This window comes from Diuraphis noxia, unplaced genomic scaffold, assembly GCF_037042655.1.
Source record: "Diuraphis noxia isolate RWA-SAM2 unplaced genomic scaffold, SU_Dnox_SAM2 contig0003, whole genome shotgun sequence".
In the NCBI taxonomy this organism is placed as follows: domain Eukaryota; kingdom Metazoa; phylum Arthropoda; class Insecta; order Hemiptera; family Aphididae; genus Diuraphis; species Diuraphis noxia.
Genome location: NW_028301713.1, coordinates 73811060 through 73831520, shown reverse-complemented (window position 1 = coordinate 73831520; position 20461 = coordinate 73811060). Strand labels below are relative to the sequence as shown.

At 28.0% G+C, this 20461-nt stretch overlaps 1 protein-coding gene across 2 annotated transcripts in view; it reads left to right on the top strand.

Annotated features, from left to right (window-relative positions):
* LOC107165597 (monocarboxylate transporter 9) overlaps window positions 1–20461 on the top strand; it is a 68489-nt gene that overhangs the window by 12492 nt on the left and 35536 nt on the right. Inside the window, exon 1 of one of the 2 annotated variants that reach the window (XM_015513912.2) lies at window positions 4338–5100. The exons of the other annotated variant lie outside the window; for it this stretch is intronic. Within the exon in view, the coding sequence (XP_015369398.1) occupies window positions 5017–5100 (84 nt within the window). The 5' untranslated portion in view covers window positions 4338–5016. Of the gene's footprint in view, window positions 1–4337; window positions 5101–20461 lie in introns of those variants that run through there. 2 annotated transcript variants of the gene reach the window in all.

Below are 20461 nucleotides of genomic sequence, written 5' to 3'. Positions count from 1 at the left end.
TCCACGTGGAGTACCAAATGGCAAATGGGACTGGTGTAATGGTAGAAAAGAAACTTTGCAGTGCTCTAGTGAATTGTAATCTGATATTTGAATAATACTTCAGCCATGATAGCAATGGATCGTGATTCATCAAAGTCTATACAGGGTTAAGAGCTAGGACGCTATACACACATATTTGTGGTCTCCATTTTTTAAGAGCATAACATAGCAAATTTACGTTCAGCACATCACGTTTAGCTTCGTTAGTTTAAAAATTAGAGTGATTCGACCTATTATGAAACTTGATGTTAACAAAATAACAACATTATCTGTGTTTGTATGTGGATTTTTTACGATGGTTCAATTTTGTAGCAGGTTAATATGCGTATATAAAAAAGTTTATAATTCACTTAAACCCTTATTAGTTATCGTAAGAAACCAACATACAAACACAGATAATGTTTTTAACCTCAAGTTTCATAATAGGTCGATTCACTCTTATTTTTAAACTGACGGAGTTAAACGTGATCTGCTGAGCGTAAATTTGCTATGTTATGTACTTGTAAGACAGAGATAACAAATGGTTGTGTATAACGTCCTATCAATAGTGCAATAAAAAGTAATTTGTGGTAAAAACGATCGATGGATTTTTCTAAATATATTTAATTTTTAATTACAATGGATAATATTATTATAAACTAATTAACAACATATTTAAAAAGTATTAAGTTGGCCTAGTTTTGATTTATCTACATTCTATAGAATATTTAATTAATGTGATATAGAAGACAATTAAAATATTGAATCAATCGAAATTATAAATGGTTGTAGCCTTGTAGGTAAATGTTTAATATTACGTTCGTTGCGGTAACGGCATTTATTAATTTTGTTTTAAAAAAACCATTATACTCGTGCCTCGTATTAAATCAGTAATCCTACACAAACGTCAATAAAAATCAACAGATATTATGGAAGTAAAAAAATGATTTAGATTAACATTATGATTTCAATAATCATCTCGAATTGTTTAATTTTCATCTTGATATTATGCATAAATTATATATTTTATAAAACTATAAAAATAACCAAAAACAAATTCATTGCTGGTTGCTGCTACTGGCCTACTGCAATAAATATACAGCTATCGCATATCTAATGTATTTCATGACATAGTTTTGTAATTTGTTCATAATATTTTACTGGTATTTTTATGAAACAAGTCGAGCTATTGAATAACTTTGATTAAGGATAAAGGCACTACAATCTTTTTTTTAAGTTTACCTACATATTGCTAGGTTAGCAGTTGGCATATAGATCATAAATTTGCACCTCCTGTCAATATCACACTCAGTTATCAATTATCCCATATAAACTTCAAATATTTTTATCAAGAAATTGTTTTGCGTGAATTATCACGGAAGTCTGATCCGGTCATCCGGGTGTATTGGGTGTAATATTGCAGGTGTAATCCACTAAGCATGCTCACTATTCCCTTCTCTTTCTCACGATGGAATCCTTTAATACTGTATTTATTATAATGCTGATTTTTGGAGTTCTTGTAGCGCTTGTAGGTATACGTACCTTATATAATTTAAGAAAAAAGAATTATTGATTACTTTATCATATAAATTATTGGAAGAAAAGTTTGTATGGATATTCGACACCCAAAACGGCCAAAACTTCTTAAATTTTATTGAAAGTCTAAATATTTTGAAAATACGCTTTTAAGTAAATTTTATATATTATATAGTATTTGAAAATTCTGAAAATAAGAATTTTAACTAATTACTCGACGAAGGAAATGCAGGTATATTGTATGATCAATCAATTGTAAATACACTATCGATCCGGGCGAGACTGAACATAAGAAAAAACAATAATAATAAATAATATAATAATGTAGGCAAAAAAATAACACAAAAATCTAATAAAAACAAACACCGTGGCTGCTGTTTGCGTATATAGCAATAATAACAAAAATAATAATACGGTCGTGAAACCGCGCCAACGTGTATTAGATACATCTTATATTATTATAGGAGTTTGACCCCGTTGACAGCTGAAGTCGGAACGAGAATACGCGAGTACCTAATATTAAAAGAACCAACGCACTATATAATATATAAGCGGCCGTGAATATAATAAGCGTACATTACACATCACTGATCACTCGGTTGGGATGTAAATTCGTACATAGGTTTTAATGTGCAATAATAATAGTGCTGCGAACCCTCCTTCTAACCATTATTAATATAATGATATATATTGTGCGTACGCATACCTAATACCTATCGTACCGATTATTTGAATTCGGTTATAGAAAAATGTTACACGCTTACGTGCCTGCTAAATAGAATATACCTACTACAATAATACCTTAATATTATTATATTATACTGTGTTACTGTATACCGAATATAATTATTCTACTATTCGTTCCTCTCTAGTCTCTAATCAAAGATTTAGGCATAATGCTAGACACTAAACTACTATTCAACTTCCATATTATTAATAATCCAAAATTACAAGATAAAGCTGTATCTGTGATTCATATTATTCACTGTAATTGCTCCGAATTCAATAATCTTTTAACTTTCAAATGCCTCTATACTTACTTCACTTATCTGCTCTTTATTCGAATATTTACTGATAATTTTAGAAAATAATAACATTGAGTATAGTAACTAACTTGAAAAAATTAAAAATATAGTCTTTTACTTTATATGCTATAAATATCGTATACGTGATGTAAGCATCAAGAATTCTTCACACGCTGGTTACGAAAACATTCTAGAAATCTAAAAATGGATTTTTTAAAAGCCCGTAGAGTTACTGCTTATATAACTTTTTGGTTTTTTCTCTCTTCAGATTATCAAATAATGAAATCGATGACTCTGTAAATCTATTAAGCCTGATAAACTATGAAGTAACTATAACCACAAGTCACAACAATCATAATAATCACCAATTTTATATTTATAATTTCTCCTAAAGCTATAGAAAATATGTCTTACCAGAACATTAATATTTAAAACTTGTGTAACAATAATCTTGATGTTTATAAATAATAATCTATTTAGGTAAGTTATCCCTCGTTTCTTCATATTAAAGTTTTTAATTTCACTGTTAATACTATCACATAGGAGGTCATTAGACAATAATATCCATTGACTATCTTTTTATGTAGGTATATCTGTTAGTTATATTGTTTTTATTCTATATTTTGATCTCGTATATCGCTAAATCACTTACTAAACTTGACATTGTTACTTATTAATTAATTATTACTTATATATTCACTATTGTTATGATTACTACTGTTCTTGAAATTGAACAATTGTCCGCAAAATAAATAAATAATATAGAATACTGCACGTGTTATACACATCATATTTTATATTATTATATTATATTTTACGGTGGCCCTCTACGATTTTTCAATTTTGGTTTCAATAAGTTTCACGCAAACATTAATCAGTAATCTGTATAATAGTTAGGTATTATAATATGTAATATAATGTAACTATATGTATATATGATTATCGAATACCACCATCTTATAACCATATTATATTATTATGCAATAGTATTTATGATGTTTCGATTATGATAATATTTATATTATTTTACTGTCCGAGTACATATTAATAATAATTGGTATAATGTTACCTAACGATTTTAAAATAAACTGCACCACCTTTAACTATACCACAGGTGGTTCAAATTTCGGTTTGAAATTTGTTTTTTTACTCTCTAGTCTATACCATATTTTAAATTTCTAAACCTACCAGGAATCAACAATTAGTAATATTAGTATTCTTATAGACTAAAAGTGCTATTTTTGAATGTAATGTAATTTGAATAGCGATTAAAATGTTATGTACTATATTTTTATCTAAAGAAAGTAGAGACAAAATAAAAAAATCAAGGTTTTCATATAGATTCATAAAAAACAAAAAATTATCGTCTACTGGTCGGATAAAGCTTTCTACGGGACTTAATTTGATTACCATCCGTGCCCTGTATACTGATTAAAGCGTGAATCCAAAATATATTAGGGAGTTAAAATGCCAGCTTAAAAAATGTTTTCAAAAACGATATTAGTTTTTGAAATAATGAGCGTTCTACGTTAAATGGGTCACCTGGTATATTATTATATTGTGTGTACCTACCTTTAAACCATAATATTTGATACTGTTACATTATTATTGTGCGTATGTGCAATAAACCATAATATTCGGGCACTACGTGCGGTGGCCGCCGTGGAAGGCACCGCGCCACCGGCGGCTGCGGCGGCGCGTCGCGCACAAGTACTTGCACCACGCACACACTACTATTATACCACTTCCGAGATAACACACGACGGCGGCGGCCGCGTCGGACACCGGTCACTCAGCGAGTGTCGGACGTTCGTTTGCCCGGATCGGTTTTATTTACATTTACAGTAATTATAATATAATAATATTTTTTTTTTTTTTTACTTTTTTACACTGCAAGAATCGTCGTTTGTCAATTTTTTTCATATTTCGCCGAGATAATAATTGTCATAGTATTGATGTTTTAACGAGAAACGCACGCCAGTAACGAGAACTTCGTACATATTTTTGAATTTTTTTATTGTTAACGTGTTGGTGTTCTTGATTTTTTTTTTTTAAGACGAACACGCGTTTTGATCACGACGCTATAATATAAGTGTACATTTAATATTATTATTATATTACACATCGAAATAGTTCTGGCACACGCAAGACACAACACCTAATAATAATAATTATGTCTCTCTGGGACTCTGTGCGATCGCGCCGTAACCGTCGTCGTGGTGCATCAGCGACAACACGGTGAACGTTTTGTACTGTTGTTGTTTTTAAAACGACCTGAAAGTTGTGCGTGCAAAACACCGCGTCTCAGATAAGCTATTAACCGTAATTATTACGGTTATAATTACAACTTATCGTCGTCGAATAAAATAATTGATCATCGGCCACGAGTTCGCGTGTACCGTTTACGACCCGCGCGGAGTGCCGAGTCGACGACAAAATGAACAACTTTATGGACTATTTCGTGACCAAAGAAAACTACACTAACCGCGGACATTGGGCCAGGGCCAGACACGTTTCCGAGGTAAGCTATAGGGCCATAAGGGGTGCACCGACAGGACGTCGCTAGAATAATTTTACGAGCGTTAGGGGACGACGGCGGTCTGTTCTGTACGACTCTCAAGTCTGCGTTGAATTTTATATTAATATTTATTGTCATTTGTCTTCTTTGTCGTCGTCGTCCAAAATAACAACAACAACAATAATATTCCAAGACGGCGGCAGGTGCCGCGTGTGTGCGCGTGTGTGCGCTTGTACACTGACATCAGAGTAGTTGTATCACACATGTGTGTTCGCGCACTATGGCCACTATGGCTGTTGCGCGTGTGTACGACGGCGGCGTGCCCGATCCCGTTACCTTGGTTACCGCCGTATACGGGAATCGTCATCGTTCTCCCGGCGACGTTGCCGTATTGTGCGCGCTGAAATCCGAAACCCCCCGTCAGCGGTGGAGGTTTTCTCGGATCGCGCGCGCGCGCGCGCCCTCCTCCCGGTAAGTCGTCGGCGGGGGCGCAATATACACGTGCGCGTTGTTTACTCGGACGACGTTCAGCGCACTGCGTTTGCCGCCCCGTTCGCTGTCCCGTCCCGCGGTATGGCTCGGCGGTGGAGGTACGATGAGAATTTTCGTTCTTTTTGTGGAATCGTTCCAAACTTCCACTTGGTAGAGAGAATAGAGCAAAGATTTCAAAATACTTGTTTTCGTTACGTCGGTGCTTTTTATTGTTGAATGCTTGAGCGATAATCGTTATATGGTTATTATATATATATATATATATAAGTCTTGGTTGTTACAAATGTACCGATTAGCATTTAACCGATATCATCGTATTCATTTCTGATAAAGCAAATATTATTATGTGCATCGTAAACGTTTTATTAAAGTGTACCTTACATTACCTAGTCTTATTATGTAATTATTATGTGTAAATATTTTAAATTTTAAACGTGTACTCATTACTTTTGGTGTCTAGTGAGAACCACTCAACCACGGTTGGGTATGCTTTGAGTTAATGTAGTAAACCATCATCGTGTTGACTCTTCGGGGAATATATTTTGTACTGGTACATCGTGGTATCTAGTTTCCTATTGTTTGGGACGATTTGGGTAATAAGTAACTTTGTTCCGATGAAACGAATGTGTAACGAACAAAAGTATTTTTTACTAATCGTTCCATCGACGTACTCGTAACTCTGTAACGAATCTGGCGTAGCGCATTAACGAGTAACCAATCACTTAAATACGCACGATGCACCTTGTCGCGTTCGAAGACCCTGCTCTTTCGATCTGAACAGTTTTGAGTTCGCAAGCGATTGATCGCAGAATTTTATCAAACTTATTTGACATCGATAGGTAAGTCTCACGTGCAACACGCGCTACATACTAGTTTTGACGATAACGCGCAGAAATCGCCATCGCTATCGCATTTTCGCAATACCTTTTTAATCGTTTCTATAGAGGGGATAGCATTTTTAAGCGAATATACATTAAATGCAGCATTTAATATACCTAAACTGTAAAATAATATCGTTTTTAGTGTTTTTCTCTAGCACTTCATTCACAATAATAGATACCTACTAGAGTTAAATTAGTTTGAAACACTTGAGAATGGAGCTTAATGCATTTAGATATAGTTAAAAATGTCATGCCTCTCCTTAATATTTGGCTTTCCAAAATTATTACAACTAATTATAAGTCTTTGAAAAAAAAAATATATATATAAACATTATATAGGTACTTAATGTGTATATCAACCATTTTCTAAAATACTGTTATCAATATGGGTGGTCATCGTTTCCGCCAGAAATGTGATTTTCATTTCCACCTAGGATCGTTTCCGTCAAAGTGAAAAAGGTTCGATTTTCGTTTCCGCCAAATCTATTTCTACTTATACAATTGAGATGGTGTTTGAGAACCCTTAGAATCTATTTCAAGTGCTATCGATCATCGATGATGTATATCAGGATTCGGGATAAACCATTAGATATTGAAAATATAATTGATTTCACGCGTAATAATGCCTACCTATTATAAATAAATATAACTCGATCTAATTTATATCACGTGTAGATAATGTCTACGTTATCGAGATCAGCACAATTTCACGTATATTTTAATCACATATTAATAATAAGTTTAAAAAAAAATGTATTTTCGAATGTTCATATCAATGTATGTTTCTAAATAAGCCTTAAAAATGTAAATGCTACAATTATTCGAAGTAATAAATAATTCACGGAATTATCAGAAATATTTGACTATATATTTATTAAATACATTAATTTGATTATGATCAACTTAATTTAATATAAATTTAAATTTTTGGAAATTCAATCACAAAATAAGGTCAAAAAATGTTTTGGGGATCAATGGAAACCGCCTCCTCGTAGCGGATCTAGGATATCCCTAAATGGTTTCCAAACTATAATTCAAGAATCAATACTGGTAATTAAAAACAGATTTGGCGGAAACAAAAATCGAACCTTTTTCGGTTGGGTGAAAACGATACTTGGTGGAAACGAATATCAAGATTTTTGGCGGAAACAACTGATCCCATCAATATAACTTCAAGTGACATAAAATAATGTAGAATAATTTTGCCTATAACCATGGAAAAAGTGTGACAAACTAAAAATATTACAAAAGCTAAGCCATTTTTTTTAAGATTGTATTTATTGATTTCTGTCTATGTACCATTTAAATGGTAAATTAAAAATGTAATGTATTGTAAATAAGGCAGCGTAACCAACGAATTCATTTCAATTGAGCGTATTTTTAACACTAATGGCTTTTGTACAACCAAGTAACTATAATACCAACTACTAACTATAGGCAACTAACATAATATTATAAACCGATAAAATCAGACAGTATCTATAATTAGTTATTGTTTATTTGAGAGATCTAACTATCTAAGATTCCCCAATTCCCCCTAATAGCTAAGACAATTAATGCCTACGCGCTCGCAACCACTTGATCCGAGTGTTCCGGATACTGCAAAAGCGTCTACGAATGTATTATAATATGTTTCTTCATTAATAATTTGTTAATTATTAGGGGTTTTTTTTTCGTAACGCTTAATATCATTTCATAATTTTCAGATCAGAGTTAATCATCCTCTCTTGACGCATAAACGTGAATTAATGTTTTATTTTTAAAGAAAAATACCACTGTTGAGACTTTGAAATCTGTGATTTGTCTAAAAATATTACTTACCTAGTTATTAAATGGCTTTTTAACAAATAATGAAAAATTTCAATTATAATGTTACTGCAGTAATGTATACTGTATGATCATTATTGGTTGATATAGTGTTTGGACAGAAATTCTTACTTATTTTATATACACCTAGCATGTTATATTAGCTGATTACGTTTTCAAAAAAGTTGAATTTCTTTTTCAAATCCCATTAGTTTTAGAAAAAATTAAAATGGCGGATATTTTCATTATACCTAACTATTTTAATAAAATGCAATAATTAATTGTTATGATCTTTAAAAGACAAAATATCTGTTCCAAAATCTATTACATACGTGCGTAAAAATTACCAACCTATCCTAAACGGACCCTCAGCTAGTATTATAAAAAAATAAAAAATGTATAAAATATAGAATTATATTTATATATAAAAAATATACTATACTAGACAGTACTACAGTAGATACATACTTTTAATGTCATCTATATTTATTAACTAGGTGTTTACACTATGTAAGTATACGTAGTAAGTACAAAATTTGTATTTAATTTTAGACTGTCGTTTATAGTCAGTAACAAATATGCAGAACTGTAGAAGGAAGAAAAATGTATAAGGTTTTTACCTTGGAGTCATAAATATTTAGTATAATTCCTATAATTTTCTCAATTATTGGAAAAAACTAACTAAAAACCACGGAAATATTGTACGTGAAGATTGGAATTGCAATTTAATTTATGATATTAAAATTAGTATTTTAATATTTTATACAAACATAATATAATTTTGAAAAGGTTTTGGCTCTTTTTCGAGGTATTTATTGTATATATTATTCTTAAAAATTTATGTTTCCTGATTCACACTACCTAATTTGCCCAGAATCATTTTTCGTATAATATGATTGTATTTATTTAAAATTCAACACATCTATTATTACTATAGTGACACAGTGACTTAAGAAAATGACGAGGTACACTCAAAACCACTATAACAGAATCTAGATGCCCAGTTTTTTTTTTTTTTTTTAGGTATTTCGTTGAATAATGAATACTTAATCAACTAATTTTAAACAATCATATGGATATTAAAAATTATTTTTATAGTGTCCGTGAGGATAAAACCAATCTAGTTTATTTACGTCTGTTAATGTTGCCAAAACGTTTTTTACTTTAACTAGGGCAACAAAGTGTGTTAAAATTAATTGCATGTTGCATTTGATTTGTTTTCGATTCCAAAATACTTTAAAAAAATAAATATTGTACAGATTTATGTGATAAATTGTTTAATTTTTTTTTTAATTTCATACCTTTATTGTTAGATTACATAACATATAACATGAACTGTATATGTATCACATGACTATTAAGTTAGATCTTACGATCATTCGAAGACAAATATAAGAAAGTTTCTATAATTTTGGATAACAGTTATTTACATTGTCACATATTCACATTGCCACGTTGGAAGCCAGTATGATACTTAGTAACCGTAACTTGGTTTACCCATAATATAATAATAATCATTGACTATTGTACTCATAAACAACAACAATAATAATAATTTTATTGCTAAAATAACAGAACTGAATAACAATTATTTGCAGAATACTCTTCACTAAAGGGAGAGTTTTTTTAGTGTAAAAGTATTAATATTCATGTTTTATACATTTTATAATAGAAGAAAAAAATTAAATGGATGTAAAAAAATATTATTTAATCATAAATATTTAAGAATTATCAATATTTTACTCTGTTAATATTGAATAATATTTCTTCTTTATACGACTGTTTATGAAATTATCATTATTTTATTTATTTATCTGTTTATTTACAACAAGTCATAATATTACGAGTAATATTATAAAATTATCATTGCCTAATTCCGTAATTCAAAATTGTTTTAGTCATATTATTATTATATTGTTGTTGTTATTCACTCATGCCCAATTTAAGTACTTTATTCAGTTCATAATTCATATTAAATTTAAATAGTATAAATTAATATAGGATATTAGAACAGTTATGATTACATTAATTACTTTAATGAATTTAACTTTAAGTTAAAGTCGAGGCTATAATAGTTAGTAGTTAATACTCAATATCTATACAAGTACATCTATAGTATTAAATCCTGTACTATATTATAGTAGGTACCTTTTTTTAGAATAATTTTATACAAATATGTATGATTTACCTAGTTTTTAGGTTTCTAAATAGTTTATTTTGTTATTATCATGTTATTATAATATTATTATTGTTATTGATTATAGAATAAATCTATAATCAATGTTATTTTATGCATTTTCGCAAAAATACTGTACCTACCTACCTTAGTAATTTAGAAGTCACGTTGTATATCCGTGGAATCATAAATATTTTTTTAAATTTAAATTTTCAGTAAAAAAAAAACTAACTATCAAAGTTTCTTCTATGTTATTACAGCAAGTGTAAAGACAGAAAGTGATAATGTAATACTCATACGTTACTGTAAATATAATATATAATAATATTAATATAATATAAAGCAAGTATGATACGCGTAAAACGTGTATAATAGAGACTTATTATTGGAGTTATACGAATCAACTTTAAAAAGGTTATCATTTATCAAGTTATCGTGCAGTGTTGATTTCTTCCGACATGAATGTTTTGATTTTTAACACAATATGCAATATAAATATGATGGCCCACGATTCACACGACATGACGTCTACATATATATAATACAACGTATTTGAAAGCTCGCTTACATAATATGCAGCAACACGTGAATTCGAAAATTAACTTTATTTTTCAAATACTTCGTGAAAATTAGCCATTGTAGCTTTTAGCAAACAAACGGACCGTATTGATTTCCAATTGCCGGATGTAAACGTGACATTTGACATCCCAGGAAATTGAACTTTTGGGACTCCACCCTTAAGTAGGAGGTGTACATATATAGTATATAGTACATTTATTATGTATAATATATATTGTATAAATTTTACTGTTCTGGATTTTACAATTAATCAATTTTCTTTAAACTGATTTCTAAATATGAAAACATGAAAACATGAAAACTAAAAACTTATATTAGAGCTCGTTCATTAAAAGTGACACTGGTCGTGCCACTGATATGCCAACTATTTCATTATGTATTTGAATAAGAGCGTTACCCAGTCCGACTTCTAATGCTTAGAAGCCTCAACAGTGCTAAACATTAATAATCGATCTATTTTAATCACCATTGTTTATCAACTACCTACCTAAGTCACACAATGCATATTATTACCGATTGGGACAAAGTAATGAATCTAAATAACAACGTTATAATTGCTGGTGATTTAAATTCAAAACATACTAATTGAGGCATACATTTGCCGTGTCATAAATTCGAACGGTTTATACAAATTGCCAAATACTGAATACACCAAACAAAATTAAGTAAATTACTGTAAAAAAACTACCTAATAAATAAGCGCTGCAGGTATATGATAACATTACTAATATCATGTTCAAAATATTTCCTGCAAAAGGATGTATCTGGCCACATATTTTTACTTAACTTCAACTAAAATTCAATTTTTCCAAAATTAAGTCTAAAGAATAATAAGTAATAATTAATGAACTTTGGTTCATTTACTTCATAGGTAACAAAAACCTATAAATTAAATCTTGATCATAAAATCACCGTAGTCGTAAATTTCCATAGTTCACTAGTTAGATTGACAGGCTCAATTCACTTCGATTTACGTATACGTTATACGTCATATGTCCACCACATTTATGATGCTTTAAATACGATTGTCCATAATATGATCTTTTTAGTTAATTATCATTTATCATCATATAACTATATAAGACAGTATTAAAAAACCATCTAAACAATTTTTGTTCAATCCAATCATCTTCTCTGTATATTCTCTGCTGTCAGTTAAATAGGAAAAAAATGGTTTTAAAATCAACAAATTACTTAGTCCCAAATCCAATAATCCAGTTATTCCAAATTTCCAAATGCAATTTGTGAATGAAGCCTCCCGACCCCTTATTTTCGCTTACTTCTTTCTAACAGATAATTAACTGTTAAATAAATGATAATATTTTTATTTTCGACAGTCAAAACAGTTGGTGTTCTTCAAAGACCCGTACTTGGTCCTAGTTTATTTAATGTCTATATAGCTGACATCCTGTATTAGACGACACACACAAATTGAGCTCTTTTTAATGATGATACAACAATCTACACTGAATCTCGTGACATATAGAGGCAATAATAGTCAATTTACAAAATCGATTGTACATTTTTATTAACTTGGTGCAGTATAATAGGAAAATATCAATAAATCCCTAAAAAAGTATATTATGCCGTTTTGTTCAGTTAACGCCGTAACCTGAATCCACTCGCCCAATTTTAACAATGTTTACCGATCCGTTAGAAGCCAGCCGTTAAGTATTTTGTCGTAACGTTGGAAAAAGATTAATTTTGCGGCGCACTTATCATTTTAACGTCAATAAGTTTATCAACGCTTAGTTCTCCATTCTAAACAGGAATCCCACATTATAGGTACAGAAATAATTGTACTGCGTCCATTGCTTACATATTACTCATATTAAATTATTTTTTTATTTTTTTTTTATTAACACGAAATATACCCTCGGCGACGTAGACCATTGGGTTACAAAATTTAAGTTCATTGGGTTGTATTTACATCGACAACTATATTATTTTACAGTATTCATATTTTATTTTGTGGTTCTGCCTCTGTGATGAACTTGATGGTAGCTGAAAGTAATGAACTGTTTTGGCCGAGTGACTCCGATAAATTTTCTTGAATGTTTGTGGCCATTCTTGATTCGGAGTATGCACGCAATTGCATATTAAACTATTATTTGGAAAAAATTTGTAGAAACTCACTTAAAAAACACCAAATATTTCAAAATATAACCTTAAAAATAATAACAAATACTCCATGGCTTGTGGGAAACCTAAATATACACAAATACATTGAAATTCCAAAACTCCAAGACTATAGCTATATAAAAAATTTGAATGAAAGTTTCTTCAAGTTATTACAGGTTAAATGTACGACGTACGTGTACTAAACCATCTTAAAATAGTACCACCACTCCAATGCCTCCTAACACGATAGAACGTCTTCATGACTTAATTATTTAAACGTATATTATAACATGAAGCTACTAAATCACTATTAGTCTCTACTCTCTACTCTCTAGTCACTACTCCATTATAATGTATTAATTTTAGTTGTCTTAGTTTATAAAATGAAATATGTATGTATATTTATTATACCTAGATATAGAGATACCGCATAAAAAAGGTAATAGTAAACATTTGGTAATACAAATAATGTCAGTACATTTAACTTAATTTAGGCTAAAGTTTAGCTGCTAAACAGCAATCAATCGATTTTAACTTTTAGTAGTATATATATGTTTCAAAATATTTTATACTTACAATACTCATAATTACTATACAAAGTATCATATTATGAATGTGAATGAAAGAGTGATACAATAGACACACAAATGATTGGATAAGCCTATTATAAACTATATAGGTAAGGAAAAACAAAAATGTTGGAATTAATACCTTTGTGTTTACAATTTAATTTATTGTCCTTCGAAAAACTGTCAATGTTAGCTACGGGTGTATATTTATTGCTGTTTACTTTCTTTTATGGACTGTACACTTTTTTTGGCAAGTGTATTATATTTCCAATAAAATATTTTTTGAACTATTTTTGTTTCAAAGCACTAATTAAATCTTGGCCTCTTAACAATTTACAAATTTAAGCACTTAAAACTTTTAGGTGGCTAAATACAATTAATTTATATTTTATAATTATTATAATGTAGGTATGTTGAAATTAAGTTTTACATAAATAATAAATATATCGTAAAAGTATATTATGATGTCAATATGTCGATATAGGTTAATTTCCCTATAACACGTAGGTATATGTAATTACGTTTTAAGTTTTTCATTAATTATATTGATATATTTATAATAATTCTTCTTTGCAGTAGTACAGCATATAAAGCCATAAAGGGTAGAATCTTATAAAGTTATTAATTTAAGATTCTTAATATATTACTGAAGTGTAGATGTTTTAGACACAGTGATTCCCAAGTTCTTACAAAATCTAGGTAGTGTTAATTTTCAAATTTACGGAATAACAGCTAGTGTGTACGTAAAATTTTTTTAACATAATAATAATTATATTTACTAGATTATTATTATTATTGTTTAAAAGATTATAGTTGTTAAATTAAAGGTGTGTGTCATTGTATTTATAGGTTTATTTTATTTAAAAATTTTAAAAGTTTACACTATTTAAAAAAAAGAATTTCAGCAAGTCTAATACCTAATTTGTAATAAAATATAATTTATTGCTTTTCCATTTATAATTAGCTTATAAAATAATATTTTGTTTGCATTTACGTCAATATTATGAAATAAATAATATGATATTATTTAACAAAATAAAATTATAGTTTATTATAATATTATTTATTTTATATAAGTATTTTATAAATACTGCAATAATAGTATATATATTTTTTCTTTGATCTTTTTTCCTTTTCTACATTGCATATATCAAAAATAATTATATTGTAATATTGTAAAATGTTTTGTAAATTGTACCTTAATATAGAAGTAATATTTAAATATGTAAGCTAATAACCTTAGTTATTGAGGCTTTAAAGTAATAAAAAAAATAATAATAATATCCACAGCATATTTGTAAGTGTCTCTGAAATCATTGAAATATTTTTAGAATTCGTTTATATATAAGTAATAAATATAGGTACTACTTATTTTGTATTACTTCGAGAATCCAATAAATATCGATAAATTTTAAAATCTATGCAAACTTTTTAAAATTTTAGATAAACTAAAATAATTTTATGTTATATTGTTATAAATTTATAGAAAATTATATTTATATAACGTTAAATGTTTATAGTATGTATAATTTAATAGATTTTAATAAGTATTATTGACGTTTAGAAAAATAATGAATTAACATAATATTTTTATTTGCTAAACAGTATATTTGTCATTTCCACAAAAAAATCATTCAAATTATAATTATGCATATTATTAAACGAAAATGTTTTTTTTTTTTTTAAATACATGCACAAATTATTATGAAAAAGTATTTATAGTATTAAGAAATATTCTTTTTCAAATATTCTCAATTATAATAGTTAGGTGCCTACAAGTTTTACTTAAACTATAATTTCTATTTGTTAGATATTTAGAATACAGTAAAAATGTATAAACTAATTAATTTTTGAACACATTTTTCATTATCAGTTGAGTTGTATTTTTATTTGTTTGTACCATTTTGTTATTGGATAATTTTTTTTTTTTATTAAGAAAAATCCCGGTATCACGGTATCAGGGTATTAAATTATTCGTTCAATGTCTATAGATAGAAAAAGAACTGATAATCACATATTAATTACTGTTCGTTTCAACATTCAAATATATTCATTTCTTTAAGGTTTCTATAGGTCAATGGTTAAATAAATTCAGCATGCCTGTTTACAGATGTACATATTCTAATGAGCTTTTAATAATTATGATTTCCGTTATAAATTATAGTTCATATTTTATATTATACTGCTTGTTTGATTAACTACTTATATAATATAGCTTACATTTACCATGACGTAGACGTCATACAAAAATCATAAAATGAAAATTACCATGAAAAAATGTAATTAAAAGATAATAAAAAAATATAGATTATAATAACTAATTTATTTAATGTTATGTGTTGAATGTTTTTAATTTTTTTTCTTGTATCCAAAACATTTGAAAATTAAAATTAAATATATTTTTCATTTGATATATAGTGAAACTATTTAGACTACCTAAGGTTACATTTTTAATTTTTTAAATTATAATTTAAATTACAATTTTTTTCTCATATACAATTTGTACTCACGAATATCTTTATATCTATGGAGGGATTTATTTATTGTTAAATTTTCTCTCTGGTTAAATTTTCTGAATTCTATGAACATTTTAAATATTTTATACGCGTAAATAAATACACAAGTAATAAATTATATTATTTGTCTTTTATCTAGTTTGTTGCAGCGTATGAGAGTTGAACGCATATAGGTAATAAAACATTCATCACATCAAAAGACATAATTTAAAGGACGCTAGATGCATATTTTATGTCTCCGTCTTATAATTGCGTAATATATAGCAAATGTACACATAGCAGATCACGTTTAACTTCGTTAGTTAAAAAATTAGAGTAAATCGACCTATTATGAAACTCGATACTAAAAAATTATCTGTGTTTGTTTGTGGGTTCTTTACGATAACTTAATTTTTAAGTGAATTATGAGCATTTTTAATTTACGCTTTTTTATATACACACAACCTGATCCAAAATTGAACTATCATAAAAGATACACATACAAACACGGATAATGTCGTGAACATCAAGTTTCATAATAGGTCGAATCACTCTAATTTTTAAACTAACGGAGCTAAACGTGATGTGCTGAACGTAAATTTGCTATGTTATACTCTTATAAGATGGAGACAACTAATGTATGTGTGTATAGCGTCCTCTTAATACATAAAAGCTTGATTCGAATTGATATTATATATACATATATATATATATTCAAAGCATATTTAGAATCTTAGTCTGTATATTTTAACTTTTTACTATTTTCTAATTGAATTGCTAATAATCTCGAACTGCAGTTATTTAAATTGTATGATCGTAAACCCGCTCAGCCAAATGCTTACTAGTTTAATAAATTGTCGTGATCCTTTAAAGTTACATTGAAGCGGTATTAAATCGTAAATAGATCCATATGAAAATTGAAGATGACAATATAGCAGATTAGCTGCAGATAACCTTGAGCCTTAGCCATTGAAATGACCCAGGTTAAATTCCCCTTTAATAAACTAGCCGAGTCGTGTAGTATTTGCGCAGTTGGGTTTTTGTTTATGCCCATACTTATTTTATTTTATTCAACAAATTTTTGTATGAAAACAATAGTGTACGATTTATTAAAACTATCAAAATAGATATTAGTTATCATTATATAAATAACGATAAATAATATTAAGTAGGTAGGTACAAATATTTTAACGATTTATAGGCTTAATATGTTGCATTATTTTGATTTGATAGAACTAAAAACGAAGTGGAACAATATTATTTGATTCCCTATATGTTTCGTCCTATTTTTAATTGTTTATGTAAATTGTGGCCTAATATTTTTATTCATACGTATGTTACGTCCAAGGATATTTTAGAAGAATAATGGTTAGATATATTGGTTTTGCTATTTATGTTGTTTATGATGATAAAAATACCTATTATCAAAATTTAATCATCGACAGTAATTGATAAAAATGTGTATGAATATTTGATAATTTCCGTGCAAAGTCTAAACGAATAATTTGTTTGTTTGCAATTTTTCATTTTGCTTCCTGACTCTTCAAATTAATATAATATGTATAACAATTTACATGTTTTTTTTTTTTTTTTTTTTTTTAATGTCTCCTACGTTTCCAAAATACCCAGATGATTAAATTTACTAAGCTTAAAATTATTACGAATTTACGATTTTATTTCTCCAACATTCATATATTATCGTTATCCACGTCTCCAATAATACAACAATAATATTATATTATTGTATAATAATATATTATACAAAATGATAAAATGATTAAATGAATCAACTTATTATAAATATTAAGTAGGTGTCATAAAATAATGTTATATACTTATAGTGTTAAATCATATTAAGTTATTTTATGTTTGTGCAATACAAATTCTACGAGTCCTCGACGTATATAATACAATTACTATAATAGACGTTCATTGATATATAATTTGCCAATTTAGGCAGCCATACCTACCTACTTTATATAAACTAGTTAGTTGAATTAATAAAGATCAACAAGTTTCAAACAAAGTTCATATTGTATTTTATGAGCAAGTACATATTATACTTAATAAACCAAGAAATGTATAGCACGATAAATTGCTATCTATTTTTACATACATTTAAGTTACCTATATGGCTATGTACTATGTGTCAATGTATATAACTTTATATAATTTATTAAATTTCTTGCTTGATAATTTTATAATAAATTGTCAAGGTTTCAAAATATTCAATTGTTGAAAATTATTGAAATTCTTATATTGTATTACAATAGACACCGCTTATAAGATCATATCGGGATCAGAACATAGTGAGTCTTCAACTTATTGAACTATTTGTAGGTGATTTGTGAAAAAAATTAAGGAAAATTGTAATAAATTACCTATTGACTATTTTGCTTCTTTTACATAGTATAAAATAAATATGCAACAATAATTGCGATTAATAGTTAAATTAAAAGTGGTTTTAAACCTTTTTAACTCGTGACTCACTATAATATAACGAAAAAAGTGTTCATAACTCGTGTCACGATTACAATACCCAAATTTGAATCTCTACCGTTCTACCGGTTAAAAATCGCTGGTATATGGCATAATTAGAAATCAATAATTGCCAACTGAAAAGTTTATTTTCTATGAATTTTCTTATGATATTTAAACCTCATAACTTTTTTTTTATGTAGGTATTTGAATACGTGTGGACTGTTTCAGATAATTTTAATTCTGATTAGCTATATTGAATCTCCGCGAGTGTTATGATAGACGTCTACTGTATTTGTTTTGATGACTGGTATATTATGATACGTAAAATACAATATCACTATATTATAATATGTCGATGTATGTTATTATTTTTTTTATTACTTATAAGTAAGGTTTTACTGTTTTAGTTGTACACAGATTATGTAAGACTAATATTTTTAATTTTAGCATTTTTACATTTTGTACCAATTTTCATTATTTAAATTAAATAGTTTAGGATCAGTTAGGTTGATCAGTTTGAGTTGTTTAAAAATATTTATGTGTTTATTATTCACGTGTGATTATTATTCGTCTTCTATAGTCTCTGAGATTGTCGGTGATGGCATCAATGTTGTACGGTGTCTATATTATTATAATATCTACTTATATTAATGTTCAATTTAAAATAAAATAGGAGAATATTTATTTTTCTAATGGTAATTTTATGTTGTATAATATACGATGTATATTAATTAGTAAATAAAAGTTGCACTTAAAATGTTCGATAAAAATTCACTTCAAGTCTTAATAGTTCACAGATAAGATTACAGAATAAATTTATTTAATTTTAGATAAAAAATGTATTCAAAGCAAATACAATTAATGATTTTCATAAAATCATTTCATATTTTCAACCACATTAGAATATTATATAAAGCAGATGAATGGTATTATAATAAGCGCCTAGGCACTATATAGTCTAGTTTTTATTTAAAACGATAATTCTAACATGACAATTTAATATCACAATCGAATATACGATGCTGAATGGAGCTGAATTGACGAAAAATATTATTTAATTTATTAAATTATAAACACATCAAAAAACCTCTTAGAATGAGTTTATTCTAATAAAATATATTATTAAATGATGCTGTTAAATCAATATAATTGTAGGCTGCAGCCTGTAATCATTTTTATATAATCATTATGTTATCGATTGTTTCCAATATAATATTATATTAATATTCATCACTTCATTTAATATCATTATGTTTTCTAACTCCATCATTGATGCGAATTGCTGAACTCGGAACTTCATAAATAAACGAAATCCCATCAAATCAGTACTCGTCTAGGTGTACTTCATCTATTCCTTTTTTCCTACAATTTAAAATTTAAAATCAATAAAAATAATCGAAAAATGTATACCTTATAAATTATACAACTATCTTATAAATAAAATATTGTTATTGAAAAAAATCATAATTCTGTTTTAATCATTATGTCATTTTTATACACGCTATATTGATGGGAAATCGAATTTCAAGATTAAAAGTTCACCGCCTTCAATAAGCCAGCATAGGGGGGAAGATAGTTTGTGAATGTTTTTTTTTTAATTTTGTCTTCAGTTCAGATTTATTTTTTTCCAAAACTTAGTGGTCTTTTTACGAGGAAATTCCCTTAGTTAAAAAAATATAATCGTTTACTGACTAGTAACGTCAATAATTATCGATATCAATGATATCATTTATTATTAGTGTTATGTAGTTAATTCTAAATTTC